General features: G+C 40.8%; 1 protein-coding gene across 5 annotated transcripts in view; it reads left to right on the top strand.

Moving 5' to 3' along the window:
* Positions 1-208: 208 nt before the first annotated feature.
* The window catches only part of MOGAT1 (monoacylglycerol O-acyltransferase 1), a 99,408-nt gene continuing 86,160 nt past the window's right edge, over positions 209-13,456 (top strand). The window contains exon 1 of one of the 5 annotated variants that reach the window (XM_035007016.1): positions 209-472. In XM_035007016.1, coding sequence (XP_034862907.1) covers positions 379-472 — 94 coding nt within the window. In that variant the 5' untranslated portion in view covers positions 209-378. Of the gene's footprint in view, positions 601-13,456 lie in introns of all 5 variants that reach the window. The other 4 variants (XM_035007018.1, XM_035007019.1, XM_035007022.1 and 1 more) reach the window with 4 other exon arrangements.

Here is a 13,456-nt window from a genome sequence, read left to right as displayed (position 1 = left end):
GAACAGTGGTCAGATCCCGGTGGAGATCCCGGTGGAGCAAGGCTGGGGAAGCCCACGCTGCCGACCTCGGGCAGGCCACCAGCTGACCTCTCTCGCCGTCCCTAGTACCCACAGTGGCGCGCCCTCACCAGCGCCCCGGCGCTCGGGCCAATGCGCCCGGGCGCGCGCGATTGGCAGCCCCCAGCCTCAGCCCTCCCGCCCCACCCCCTCCGACAAAGTCCGGCCCCCGCCCGCTGCGCGGCGGCCGCCGCTTCCCCCTCGCTGCCCCGGGGTTGTCCCGCGCGGGGCCCGATTCCGGCCGCGCGTTCCTCCCCGGCGCCGCGGAGCCACCGCGTTCGAGACGCCCGCAGTCGGCGCAGCCGTCTCCCGGGCCGGAGCATGAAGGTCGAGTTTGCGCCGCTCAACATCCCGCTGGCGCGGCGGCTGCAGACGGCCGCGGTGCTGCAGTGGGTCCTGTCCTTCCTGCTGCTCGGTAAGGGCCCCGCGCGCTTCCGGGCGCTCAAGATCCAGGCCAGACCCCGCGGTGCAGGGGGCCTCCGTCTCCCTCGCGGACAGTCCTTGTCCAAGGACATGCGTAGATCCTCCAGCCCTTCTTCCCGTGTAAGTCGGAACACGCAGGTCAAAGAGGGAGTTCGAACTAACTTGGGACTCTTTTGGTTTCTCTCCGCACGTGCACCTCGTAGCGAGCAACTCTTTGGCAGCTGTTTCCCCTGTGCTTTTTTTTTTTTTTTAAAGATTTTATTTATTTATTTGAGAGAGAGAATGAGAGAGAGACAGAGAGAGCATGAGAGGGGGGAGGGTCAGAGGGAGAAGCAGACTCCCTGCTGAGCAGGGAGCCCGATGCGGGACTCGATCCCGGGACTCCAGGATCATGACCTGAGCCGAAGGCAGTTGCTTAACCAACTGAGCCACCCAGGCGCCCCGAAATCAAATTTTATTTTAGAAAACAGATTAGAAATATAAGAAAAAGTGGGCTGATGAATATAGACATCCGTAAATCAGAAGACTGCCTTGAGAAGAAGACGTGATTTCTTTTTTTTTTTTTAATATTTATTTATTTATTTGAGAAAGCGAGAAAGTACATGAGAAGGGGGAGGGTCAGAGGGAGAAGCAGACTCCCTGCCGAGCAGGGAGCCCGATGCGGGACTCGATCCCGGGACTCCAGGATCATGACCTGAGCTGAAGGCAGTCGCTTAACCAACTGAGCCACCCAGGCGCCCCCATCCCCTGTGCTTTTTTTTAATTGATGCGTACCTTACCTACCGTAAAAGGCACAGATGATAATTATACAACTTCATGACTTTTGGCAAATGAATACACCCAAATGTAACCACAATCCAATCAAGCCATGGGACATTGCACTATATGGCCCCGCAAATGTTAGTAAACTTGTTTCCTGAATTCATAGAAAACCAATGCCCGAGTATTTACAGCCTGATTCCTTCCTCATCCCACCCTTGTAACAAATAGCCGTATTAGCTTTTCCGTGTTTAAGATCATCCGGGTGCAGAAAGGTACCTTTGTATGAGGAAGGCTGCAGCAAACATCCGTTTGGGTTGGGTGGCTTCTATATGTAAGTAACTCGACCCACAGGTGTGTTCTAGCTTGTTCCCAAGTTAATCCTATCGAGAAAGGCACCTTGAGGCAGTCTCTAGATGGAGCAGGGTGGTTTACCTGAGCGCTTTTTTCCCTGGATGTTTGTTCAGCTCTTGGAATAAATGGGGGATGATGGTATGAAAAGAGGGAGGAATTACTGAGAACTTGCACTCTTCTGAAGGCTAACATCATTTGTATGCTATACTAAGATCATGGGTTGTATGCTGTGGAAGCCACAATAACAGTAATAATAAACTCATTGCACTGTAGAGGTCTACGCTTTTTTGAAATGGTTTCACATTTTGAATGCTTAGGTCAGTGGTTCTCAACCCTGGTTGGTTGCACATTAGAATCACTAGGGGAACTTCTAAAAAAATACAGATGCCCAGGCTCTACCCCTGGAATCTCTAATTCATTCGTTACAGAATGGAGCCCCATACATATTTTGTATGTATGTAACCATATAAATGTGTGTGTATATACACAAACTCTCCAAGTGACTCTACGGTACAGCTAGGGTTTACTGAAAAAGGAACTTCAAACCGTGAACTCATTAAGTCCTCACAGGACAAACCGTGAGACAGGTGTGGTAGCGTTACACTCCAAGGAGCAAAGGACCATTGACATCATAACAAACACGATTATTGAGGGCTTAGTGTGTGCCAAGTCCTATTCTAAGCACCATATACTATTAACCCGGCAATCTTCACAACAACCCTATGAGACAAGTAGTGTTCATCCCTGCACTCATTGGACAGATGAGGAAACTAAGAGGTGAAGTAAATTGTTCAAGGTCACAGTTGGAGGAACTGGCCGCAAACCCAAGTATTCTGCCCAGGGTCCCTGCTTTCACTGCTGGGCCGCCCACTCCAATGGCTTGAACTTGGAGACTGTCTTCCTTGCCGATCAGTCGCACATCTCTGGTGGCCCACGGTCGGTCCTTTTCTTTCACGGCACTCATCATCGCTTGTATTTACTCATGCCTGCGGTTACTTGAGAGAGGTCTGTATGACCAGCCTTGTCCACCAGCTCAGTGAAGGAGCACTCAGCCCATGCCTGGCCCCTGGAAGGCAAAAATAAATACTTGGTTGAATGACTCTCTCCACTCTGTCACCCGGAAGGGAGGCTCTCCACCCCGTGTGTCTCTAGTTGTATTAACCTGCGTCATCCTCACGGCAACACTGTGATATAGGAACTACCCCGGTACGCATTTACAAATGAGGGAGCTCAGAGGTGAAGTCCATTGCTCAAGGTCACATGGCTCTAAGTAGGTGGGAGAGCCACAGGTGTCAAATGTGAATGAACTCGTGACTTAGGTCTGACTAATGATTCTTTTTTTTTCTTTTCTTTCTTTTTTTTTTTTTTTAAAGATTTTATTTATTTATTTGAGAGAGAGAGAAGGAGAGACAGATAGCAAGAGAGGGAAGAGGGTCAGAGGGAGAAGCAGACCCCCTGCTGAGCAGGGAGCCCGATGCGGGACTCGATCCCGGGACTCCAGGATCATGACCTGAGCTGAAGGCAGTCGCTTAGCCGACTGAGCCACCCAGGCGCCCCTGACTAATGATTCTTAATTTGAGTCAGACTAGAGTGGCTTGCAGACCTTTTAAATGCTTTTATTGCATACATTTGACATTTGTGTTGCTGGAAGCATATTATTTTGTACTATATATAGCAGTAATTTTATTTTGAAAACTTTCCAAATGCAAAAAGTAGAAGTGTATGAACTCTCATATACCCATTACCTGTGTTTATAATTATTTTAACAATTTGCCATATTAGTTTTATCTATTGTTTTTGCAAACACTTTAAAACAAGTCACAGTAGGGCGCCTGGGTGGCTCAGTCGTTAAGCGTCTGCCTTCGGCTCAGGTCATGATCTCCGGGTCCCGGGATCGAGCCCCTCATCGGGCTCCCTCTCCCAATCCCCCTGCTTGTGTTCCTTCTCTCTGTGTCTCTCTCTGTCAAGTAGGAAAAAAATAATAAATAAAAAACAAGTCACAGTATATTTTAATCCTAAATACTTTGGTATACATTTATAAAATTAAGTATTTTTTACATACTCATAGTACACATGTAGCATAATTAACAATCATTGCTTAAAATCATTTAAAGTAAGTTGATATTTCCTAAACTGTGTCAAAAATACACTTTTCTTGGTGATTTATTTGAACCAGGTTCCAAACAAGACCCTTGTGTTGCATTTGGTCTTTACATGTCTTTTTTTTTTTTTTTAAAGATTTTATTTATTTATTTGATAGAGAAAGACACAGCGAGAGAGGGGACACAAGCAGGGGGAGTGGGAGAGGGAGAAGCAGACTCCCTGCCGAGCAGGGAGCCCGATGCGGGACTCGATGCGGGACTCGATGCGGGACTCGATGCGGGACTCGATCCAGGGACTCGATCCAGGGACTCCAGGATCATGACCTGAGCCGAAGGCAGTCGCTTAACCAACTGAGCCACCCAGGCGCCCGGTCTTTACATGTCTTTTAATTTAGAACAGTGTTCCCTGTTTGTCAGTGAAGCGCTAAAGAAATCAGGTTATCTATCCTGCAAAGATTCTCCCTTTCAGGGTTTTCCTGATTGCTTCTTTGTAATGTTAACTTGTTCTTCAACCCCCTGTATTTCTTCTACAGTGGAAGTTAGGTCTAAGTCTTGATTAGATTTATTTATTTATATTTAATATTTTATTTATTTGAGAGACAGCACAAGTAGGGGGAGTGGCAGAGGGAGAGAGAGAAGCAGGCTTAGCAGGGAGCCCAATGCAGGGCTCGATCCCAGGACTCTGGGATCGTGACCTGAGCCAAAGGCAGATGCTTAACTGACTAAGCCACCCGGGTGCCCCAAGGCTTGATTAGATTCAGATGAAACCTTTGTGGCAAGGCCTCTTCCCAGGCACTGCTGTGTGCTTCACATTGCATCATGTCAGGATGTACAGTGTCGAGTTGTCCCATTAGTAGTGTCTAAGCATGATTGGTGGGTGCAGATAGGAAGTAATCTGAGGGCTGGTAATTGGCATGTGCAAACAGAAGTTCTCCACTGACCATTGCCCTTTCACCTAGTGGTCTCCGTTAATGATCCTTGCCTGAATCAACTGCTGTTTGGGACTGCAAACTGGTAGTTTTCTTTTCTGTCATTCGTTCTTCGCATACTAGCTAGAATTTCTGCAAAGAGTAATTTTCCATCATCTAGGGCCATTTGATTACCCTACAATTCAATTCTTACTGGAAAGGTAGGATAAGAGCTTACTTATTTCTTTCCATTCAATTATCAATCTTGAAGGAAGGAATTGATGTAATAGCTACTTTCAATGGCGTCAAGAGAGTTTTTATTACTGTGTATTTTAAGATTTCTAAATCAAAATCTTGGAATGCATTTTTCTTTCCAGGAAATGAGTTTAAACTATTAGCCCTTGAAATTTTAAAAATCGCAAAATGTTTCATTTAGTCATGAAATCAAACACTCTTTCCTTGAGATAAATGTTAAATACCTGTCATCCAGTCTTATTGTATTAGTTTTAGGGGGATGACATAATGATTTGATACGTGTGTTTATGACAAAATGATTGCTACAATAAATTTAGTTAATGTCTATCACCACACATAGTTACAAATATTTTTCTTTGTGATGAGAACTTTTAAGACTTACTCTCTTAGCAACTTTCAAATACAGTATAGTATTGTTGGGAAGCCTAGGTGGCTCAGTCAGTTAAGCAGCTGCCTTCGGCTCAGGTCATGATCCCAGGGTCCTGGGATGGAGCCTGCATTGGGCTCCTTGCTCAGCGGGAGCCTGCTTCTCCCTCTCCCTCTCCCTCTGCATGCTGCTCCCTCTGCTTGTGCGCGCTCGCTCTCTCTCTCAAATAAATAAATAAAATCTTTAAAAAAAAAAAAAAACCAATATAGTATTGTTGACTATAGTCACCATGCTGTGCATTCCATCCCCAGGACTTACTTATAACTGGAAGTTTGTACCTTTTGACCCCCTTCATTCATTTTGCCCACCCTTCCACCCCCCTGCTTCTGGCAACCACTAATCTGTTCTCTGTATCTATGAATTAGTTTTTTGTTTTTGTTTTGTGTTTGTGTTTTTTGGGGGGGAGGGGCAGAGGGAGAGAGAGAATCTTAAGCAGGCTCCACGCTGGGCATGGAGCCTGATGTAGGGCTCAACTTCCCAACCCTGAGATCATGACCTGAGCTGAAACCAAGAATCTGACGCTGAACCGACTGAGCCACCCAGGCACACCTATGAATTAGTTTTGTTTTCTTTTTAAGATTTCACACACAAGTGAGATCATACAGTGTTTATCTTTCTCTGTCTCACTTATTACACTTAGCATAATGTCCTCAAGGTCTATCCAGTGGTATCACACATGGCAGGATTTCTGTCTTTTTTTTATGGCTGAATAATATATATGTATTATTATAGAAAATCACATTTCTTTATCCATGGACAGTTACATTGTTTCCATGTCTTGACAACTGTAAGCAATCCTTAAGTGAACATGGAGGGGGGCAGATTTCTTTTTGAGATGTTCATTTCATTTCCTTTGGATAAATTCCCAGAAGTGGGATTGCTGGATCACCTGCCATCTGATCTTAATATTCAAGAAACTGAAACATTACATCCTAGCTTGTGGGCCTCCAGACTGCTAACTGGAAAGTAGGAAGCTGACAAAGAGAGCGCCAGCATTTGTTGACCATCTTTTACCTATAACTGCTTGTGACAGAGATGACTACATTTCCTTTTTTAGATGAGAAAACTGGAGCTCAAGAGGTTGTATCTTGCCTAGGATGGCATTGGATTGGACCATGATCTTTTATTGTATGGGTTTATTTATTTACTTGAGCAGTGTTCTTGAAGCATGATTGACATACAGTAAACTACACATACACAAAGTATACAGTTTGATAAGTTGACATATATATCCCCAAGAAATCATCACAATTAAGATAATGAACATAGCCATCATCCCAAAATTTTGTCATATCCCTTTTGTAATTCCTTCATCCCCACTGCCCTTCATCTCTAACACTGTGCTCTCTGTCCTACAGATTAGGTTGCATTTTGCAGTGTTTTATATAAATGGAGGCATACCATAGGTAGTCTTTTTTTTTTTTTTTTAAAGATTTTATTTATTTATTTGACAGAGACAGAGATAGCGAGAGCAGGAACACAAGCAGCGGGACGGGGAGAGGGAGAAGCAGGCTTCCCCCCAAGGAGGGAGCCCGTTGTGGGACTCGATCCCAGGACCCTGGGATCATGACCTGAGCTGAAGGCAGACACTTAACGACTGAGCCACCCAGGTGCCCAGTACTCTTTTTTGTCTGGTTTCTTTAACCCAACATCATTATTTTCAGATTGGATCTTGTGTATATAAATAGTTCACTGTCTTTTTTGTTTTGAAGGGGTATTCTAGTGAATGGATACATCGCAATTTGTTCATCTGTTGACGAATGTTTGGGTTGTAGCTATTATGTATGATGCTGCTGTGAATTTCTGCCTATAAGTCTTTGTATGAACATGTGCTTTCTTTATTCTTTATTTCCAAACCTGGGAACAGAATGGCTGATCATGGTGTGGCAGTTGCAGGTTTAACTTTCTTTCTTTTTTTTTTTTTTAAGATTTTATTTATTTATTTGAGATAGAGACAGAGAGCATGAGTTGGGGGGAGGAGGTAGAGGGGCAGGAGGAGAGGGAGAAGCAGGGAGCCTGAGACAGGGCTCAATCCCAGGACCCTGAGATCATGACCTGAGCCCAAGGCAGATGCTTAACCGACTGAGCCACCCCAGGTTTAACTTTTTAAGAAGCTGACAAACTTTCTTCCTGGGTGGTTGTACCATTTTCTATTCCCACCAGCAGTGCATGGTTGCTCCATATCCTTGCCATCACTTGATATAGCCATTTTTTTAAAAATTTTGCAATTTAATAAGTGCGTAGTAGTGTTTCATTGTGGTTTTAGCTTGCATTTCCCTGGTGACTAATGATGTTGAGCATCTTTTCATATGCTTATTTGCTATCTGCGTATCTTACCTTTTGAAGTACCTGCTTAAATCTTTTGCCCATTTTTAATTGGGTTGCTTGTTTTCTTTCTATTGGGTTTAGAAAGTTGGTTGTGTTCTTCTGGATACAAGTCTTTCATCAGCTATGTACTTTGTATAGATTTTTCTTCCACTCTAGGGTTTATCTTTTCATTCTCTGAACAATGTCATTTAAAGAGCAGAAGTTTTTAATTTTGATGGAGTCCAATTTATCCATATTTTCTTTGTGGATTGTGTTTTTGGTGTTTTATGTAGGAATTTTTTGCTTAATCCAAGGCCAGAAAGATTTTTTATATTTTCTTCTACATGTTTTATAGTTTTATGTTTTATATATAGGTTTGTGATCCATTTGGGGTTAATTTTTGTATATGCTACAAGGTCTAAGTTCATTTTTTCCACGTATGTATAATCCAGTTGTTCCAGCCCCATGTCTTAAAAAACAGAACAAAAACAAAATCTATCCCTTCTCTACTGTAGTGCCCTGTGTCTTTGTCAAAAGTTAGGTATTTGTATAGGGGTGGGTTTACTTCTGGACTCTCTATTCTGTTCCATTCATCTGTTTGTCTATCTTGATGCCAGTACAATGTTGTTGTGATTGCTGTAGCTTTATAATAATTTCTGGAATCAGATCTCATTAGTCCTCAGACCTTGGTGCTTTTTTTTCAAAGTTGTTTTGATTATCATATAGATTCTTTGTGTTTCCATTTGCACTTTAGGTTCAGCTTGTCTATTTCCACACACACACAAAAAAGCCTGCTGGGATTTTCATTGAAAATGATTTTTTATTGAGATTAGTCTATAGATGAATTTGGAGAAAATTGATATCTCAAAAATATTGAGTCTTCCACTGTGTGTGGGGTTTTTTTTGTATTTTTTATATCAGAAGTTTTTAAACTTTAGAGCCTATTTAAGAATCACTTGGGGATTTTTGTTAAAATATAAATTCCCCAGAGACTGATTCTGTAGGTCTCAGGGAGGGCCATTACATTTTATTTTTTTAACTCTTTATTTTGAAATAATTTCAGAAATACTCATTGTAGAAAATAAAAATTCTGGGCACCTGGGTACCTCTGTTGGTTAAGTGTCTGCCTTTAGCTCAGGTCATGATCCCAGAGCCTGCTTCTCCCTCTGCCCCCTTGCCCCCACCCTGCTCGTGCTCCCTCACTCTCACAAAAATAAATAAATAAAATCTTAAAAAAAAAAAAAGAAAAGGTCTAGAAAATTACAAAAATTCCAATATCCCTTCATCAGATTCCCCAAATGTTAACATTTTACCATATTTTCTTTCTTTCTTTCTCTGTCCGTCTCTCTCCCCACACACATATACACGCACACACACGCACACAGTTACTATTTTTTTTTAAGTTTTTAAGGATAAGTTACAGACATGGTTTCTCTTTATCCTTACGTACTTTAGTGCATATTTCCTAAAACCAAGGATACTCGCTTACATGACCACAGTACAATTATCCAAATGAGAAAAGTAACTGATACAGTTCAGCAATCTAATCCATACATAGAATCCATACATAGACCCTATTCACATTTTGGTAACTGCCCCACAAATGTCCTTTATAGCAAAGGAACCCACATGTTGTATTTAGTTATGTCTCTCTTTAATTATGGTTTTCAGTTTGTAGCTATACCAAATAGCTGTGCTTATTTTGTCCTTCAGATTGGAAACATTTAGAAATATTAAGAACATGGGATTAGTTTCAACTGGATCCTGGTAATTTATGTGCATTCATTAGGTGAAGAAGTGGGTCCAATAATGACTTGCTTTTAGACAAGAAAAATGCAGTTCCCTCTCCCTAAAACTTTTTAAAAGCAGTGTGGAACAGACCCACCCACGAGGAGTACTGAGCTGCAAAATTCTGCAGAGGGGTCTGAGATTTATCTTTTAGCACCATCCTAAGAAACTCTGGGAGGTAAGTTCCCTTAAAACAGGAATTTTAAAAATCAGAAGAATGTTACGCTTACATTCTTATAATCAACAGATGGCTCTGATTGTGTTTTGAAATACAATGCCTCAGGAACAGGAAAGAAAAGAATGTGATGTGCTAAACTCTGAATTCCATTTTCTTCCTGTGTGTGCACTTTGTTGCATGGTTAAAATAAGTATAGAAACAATTTTCATAGGGGAGAAATGAAAACTTCTTTGATAGAAGTGGGAAGGATACACATACAAATTAAATATTTTCAATTATTTCTTAATATTGGTCGCTATTTAATCCAAATGAATAAAACTTAAGTAGTCTTTGCAATATTCTTCTGATGCTGTTTGCTCATGGAAATTTAATAGAATCATGTTCAAGACGAGAATATTCTTACCTAAGTAGATTTGTTCTCCAGTTTTGTTTCTTATTTCTTTCTGGTGGAGTCATTTTATTTCTTTTCTAAAAATAATCTTTTGATTATACGATAATTCAGATTAGTAATTAGAAAAACTGAGCAGGGTAGAAGGGCTTTTAAAGACCCTTGAGAAATTCCATATTCTTATCCAGAGGTAATTATTAGTATTTTGGCATATTTTTCCTCCTGTTTACCTGTTTTTAAAACTTATTTTTACTAAAGTAGTATTTGCACTGGAGAACAAATCAAATAACATTTTGGACTGAACCGTGTGCCATTGGTTTTTTAAAGGTCTCAAGCAGTCAGTAGGGGCTAATAACATTTACGGAGAGTTTCCCGTACACCGTCTCTATTCCAAAGGCTTTCTGTGTGTTATCTAAGTTTCATTAACCAATTATTTTTCCATGTTATAAATATTACTGTCTTAAATTTTGAAAAACTGTTAAACCTAGAACTTAAAGGAATTTATCAATTTATGTACATCAGGTCTTTGAAGTGAGCATAGGTAAAACACGTTATTAGGATTCATGGCCTTTTCCAATTCTGCTAACACTGATGGGGCATTTGTCCTGGATTAGACACTGTACTATGCCTTTGCATTTGTACTTTCTTGTTCAGTGCCCTTGAACTGATATTCAGCATCCAGGTGAGAGCACTGGAGTCAGAAAGAGTGAGGGCAGCAGAGGAAGATCATTACTTAATGCTGCAGGAACGGCATGTGTCCACGGAAGCACTGAAGGACCCTTCCCCACCCCAAATCGTAGACCTTGCCACCACTCCTTGCCAAAAGTCTTCAGTTCATGGAAAAAATGTAATCTTCATCCCCGATTTTGCTAGAACACTTCTTTTCTATAAAGCTAGGGAAACCTACAGGCAGCTTTGAAGCTGGAAGTGGGTCATCGAATCAGTCTCATTCCCTTTATATGTGAGAGGTTGGAAGTCAAGATTTTTTTGCAGATGCAGGACTGGCTCTATGAGGTTCCAGCTCATTCCCAGCCAGGCAGCAGTGCTTAACCTGCTATGATCAGTTATATGTGTGGTTCATACATTTCCTTCCATTTTTTAATTTTGGAAAATTTCAAACCTACAGAAGTACTGAAAGAATAGTTCAGTAAACATTTTTTTTTTTAACATGGATTCACCAGCTCTTAGCGTTTTTCCACATTTGCATGTGTGAGCACATTCTCTCTCCCTCTCTCCCTCCACACACACTTTGTTATTATAATTGCTGTTGAACCATTTGAAAGTAAGAAAAGAAATTAAGTTGTAGACATCATGGCACTTCATGCTAAATACTATAGATGTGTCTCTTGAAAACTTTCTACATAATCACAGTCCCATTATCATACCCAAGAAATTTGTTAGTGATATAATAATCTTATTTAATATATGGTTCATATTCAAATTTCCTTAATTGTCCTCATATTTTCCTTTAAAGCTAGACCAGCTTCTACACCTTTTTTTTTTTTTTTTAAGATTTTATTTACTTATTAGAGAGAGAGAGAGTGAGCATGAGCAGGGGCAGAGGCAGAGGGAGAAGCAGGCACCCTGCTGAGCAGGGAGCCCGACGTGGGGCCCGATCCCAGGGCCTTGGGATCATGACCTGAGGCGAAGGCAGCCGCTTAACCAACTGAGCCACCCAGGCGTCCCACCTTTTATTTGTTTTTTAATCTCTTATACCACTGATATTTTCTGAACAGCCCCAGTTACTTATAGAATGTCCCGCAGTCTGGACTTGCCTAATTATGTTGTCATGATTAGAGTCAGGTTGAGCATTTTTGGCAAAAAGACCACAAAAGTGATGGGGTTTATTTTCCATTAGATCATATCAAGAGGCATCATGTCATTTTGTCACTTTATTGGTGATGCTAAATTTAATGACAATGCCATGCATTTTGGCTGAGCCTTATTTGTTTCTGACTTTTAGTACTGTTGAAGTGCGTGGAGCATCGCAGCACTATTCACAGTAGCCAAAAGGTGGAAACAACCCAAATGTTGAATGGTGAATGTCGAACAGATATGATACAGCCATAGAGGGGAATATTATTCAGCCCTAAACAGGAATGAAGTACTGATACATGCTTCAAGATGGATGAACCTCAAACACCTGATATTAAGTGAAAGTCTACAGAAGCTTACATATTGGATTATTCCATTTATATGAAGTATCTAGAGTAGGTAAATCCATAGATATCATGCAGAGTGGTGGTTGCCAGGGGCAAAGAAGGGAATGGGGAGTAACTGCTTGATGGGTACAGGGTTTCATTTTTTTAATTTATTTTTTATTATGTTATGTTAATCACCATACATTACATCATTAGTTTTTGATGTAGTGTTCCATGATTCATTATTTGTGTATAACACAAGGTTTTATTTTTGAGTGATGTAAGTATTTTGCAACTAGGTAGAAGTGGTAGTTGTACAACATTGTGAATGTATTAAGCACCACTGGATTGATTTCTTTAAATGGTTCATTTGTGTTATGTAAGTTTCACTTCAATAAAAAAAAGGGGGGGAGGCAGCTTCCTAATGATGTAGAGGAAGTAGAATCTGTGGGCATGAAGTTATAATAGAGTATGAATGATAAAGGCTGGCTTGTGGTTTTCTTTCTTTTTTTTTTTAATTTTAATTTTTTTTTTGACTTGTGATTTTTTATTCAACATATACCTCGGTCGAAGCAACTAAAATTCAGGCCTTCCGGGCAACTTGGTTTGTGGATCAAGACAATTTTAAAAAAGTATCAGCATCAGTTTTGAGAACTGCGCAGTATGTTGGAGTAGACTTTTGTATCTTTTCTCTTTGACCTCCAATTCAGAAGAATCATGTTACCTTGGATTGCTTAGTGGGATAAAAATAGAAAAGAGAGGTGATCCGGTCACCTAGTTTTTTTAGTGTTTTCTTCTTTCAATCTAATTTAGGATCACGGGATTTAAAAAGCTATTTTGGTGCTGCTTATGATATGAAATAGTAAAGAATGTATGCAATGTATGAAGTGGGAGTTTAAATTAGACCAACTCCTTTGGATCGTAAGGAATCAAAGTGTATCAAGTGACAAAGGTGTTTCTGCTTGGTGATCCAGGGTTTTACTGACTGTCCTCTAGAAGTAAATTAAAATGCAGGGGAAATGTTATGCAGGATTATGTTTATAGAGAAAATTTGTTAGAAGCCCACATTTTCAAAAAGAAAAGGATGGTTGAATTAGTATTGCCATTCAATGGAATGTGAATCAGTCATCAAAAATACCATTTTTGAAGAGGTTGTAATACGAAATTTATAATATAAAACAGCTAGTGTGAGATCATCATAAGAGATACAATACAGAAATTTAAAAAAAAAATGTGATCAACCATGTTAAGGAAACATAACCTGTTCATAGGGGAAAAAAAAAAGACCACAAAGAAAATTTTATCAGTACTTTTGTTGAGTGACAAGAATGTGGGTGCTATTTTATCTGCTTTTACTTTTTGCATTTTC

Source organism: Mirounga leonina, unplaced genomic scaffold (genome assembly GCF_011800145.1).
Source record: "Mirounga leonina isolate KUSES-001 unplaced genomic scaffold, KU_Mleo_1.0 Mir_151, whole genome shotgun sequence".
NCBI lineage: Eukaryota > Metazoa > Chordata > Mammalia > Carnivora > Phocidae > Mirounga > Mirounga leonina.
The sequence above is the reverse complement of the archived record's forward strand: the minus strand, read 5'-3'. Positions and strand labels throughout refer to the sequence as shown.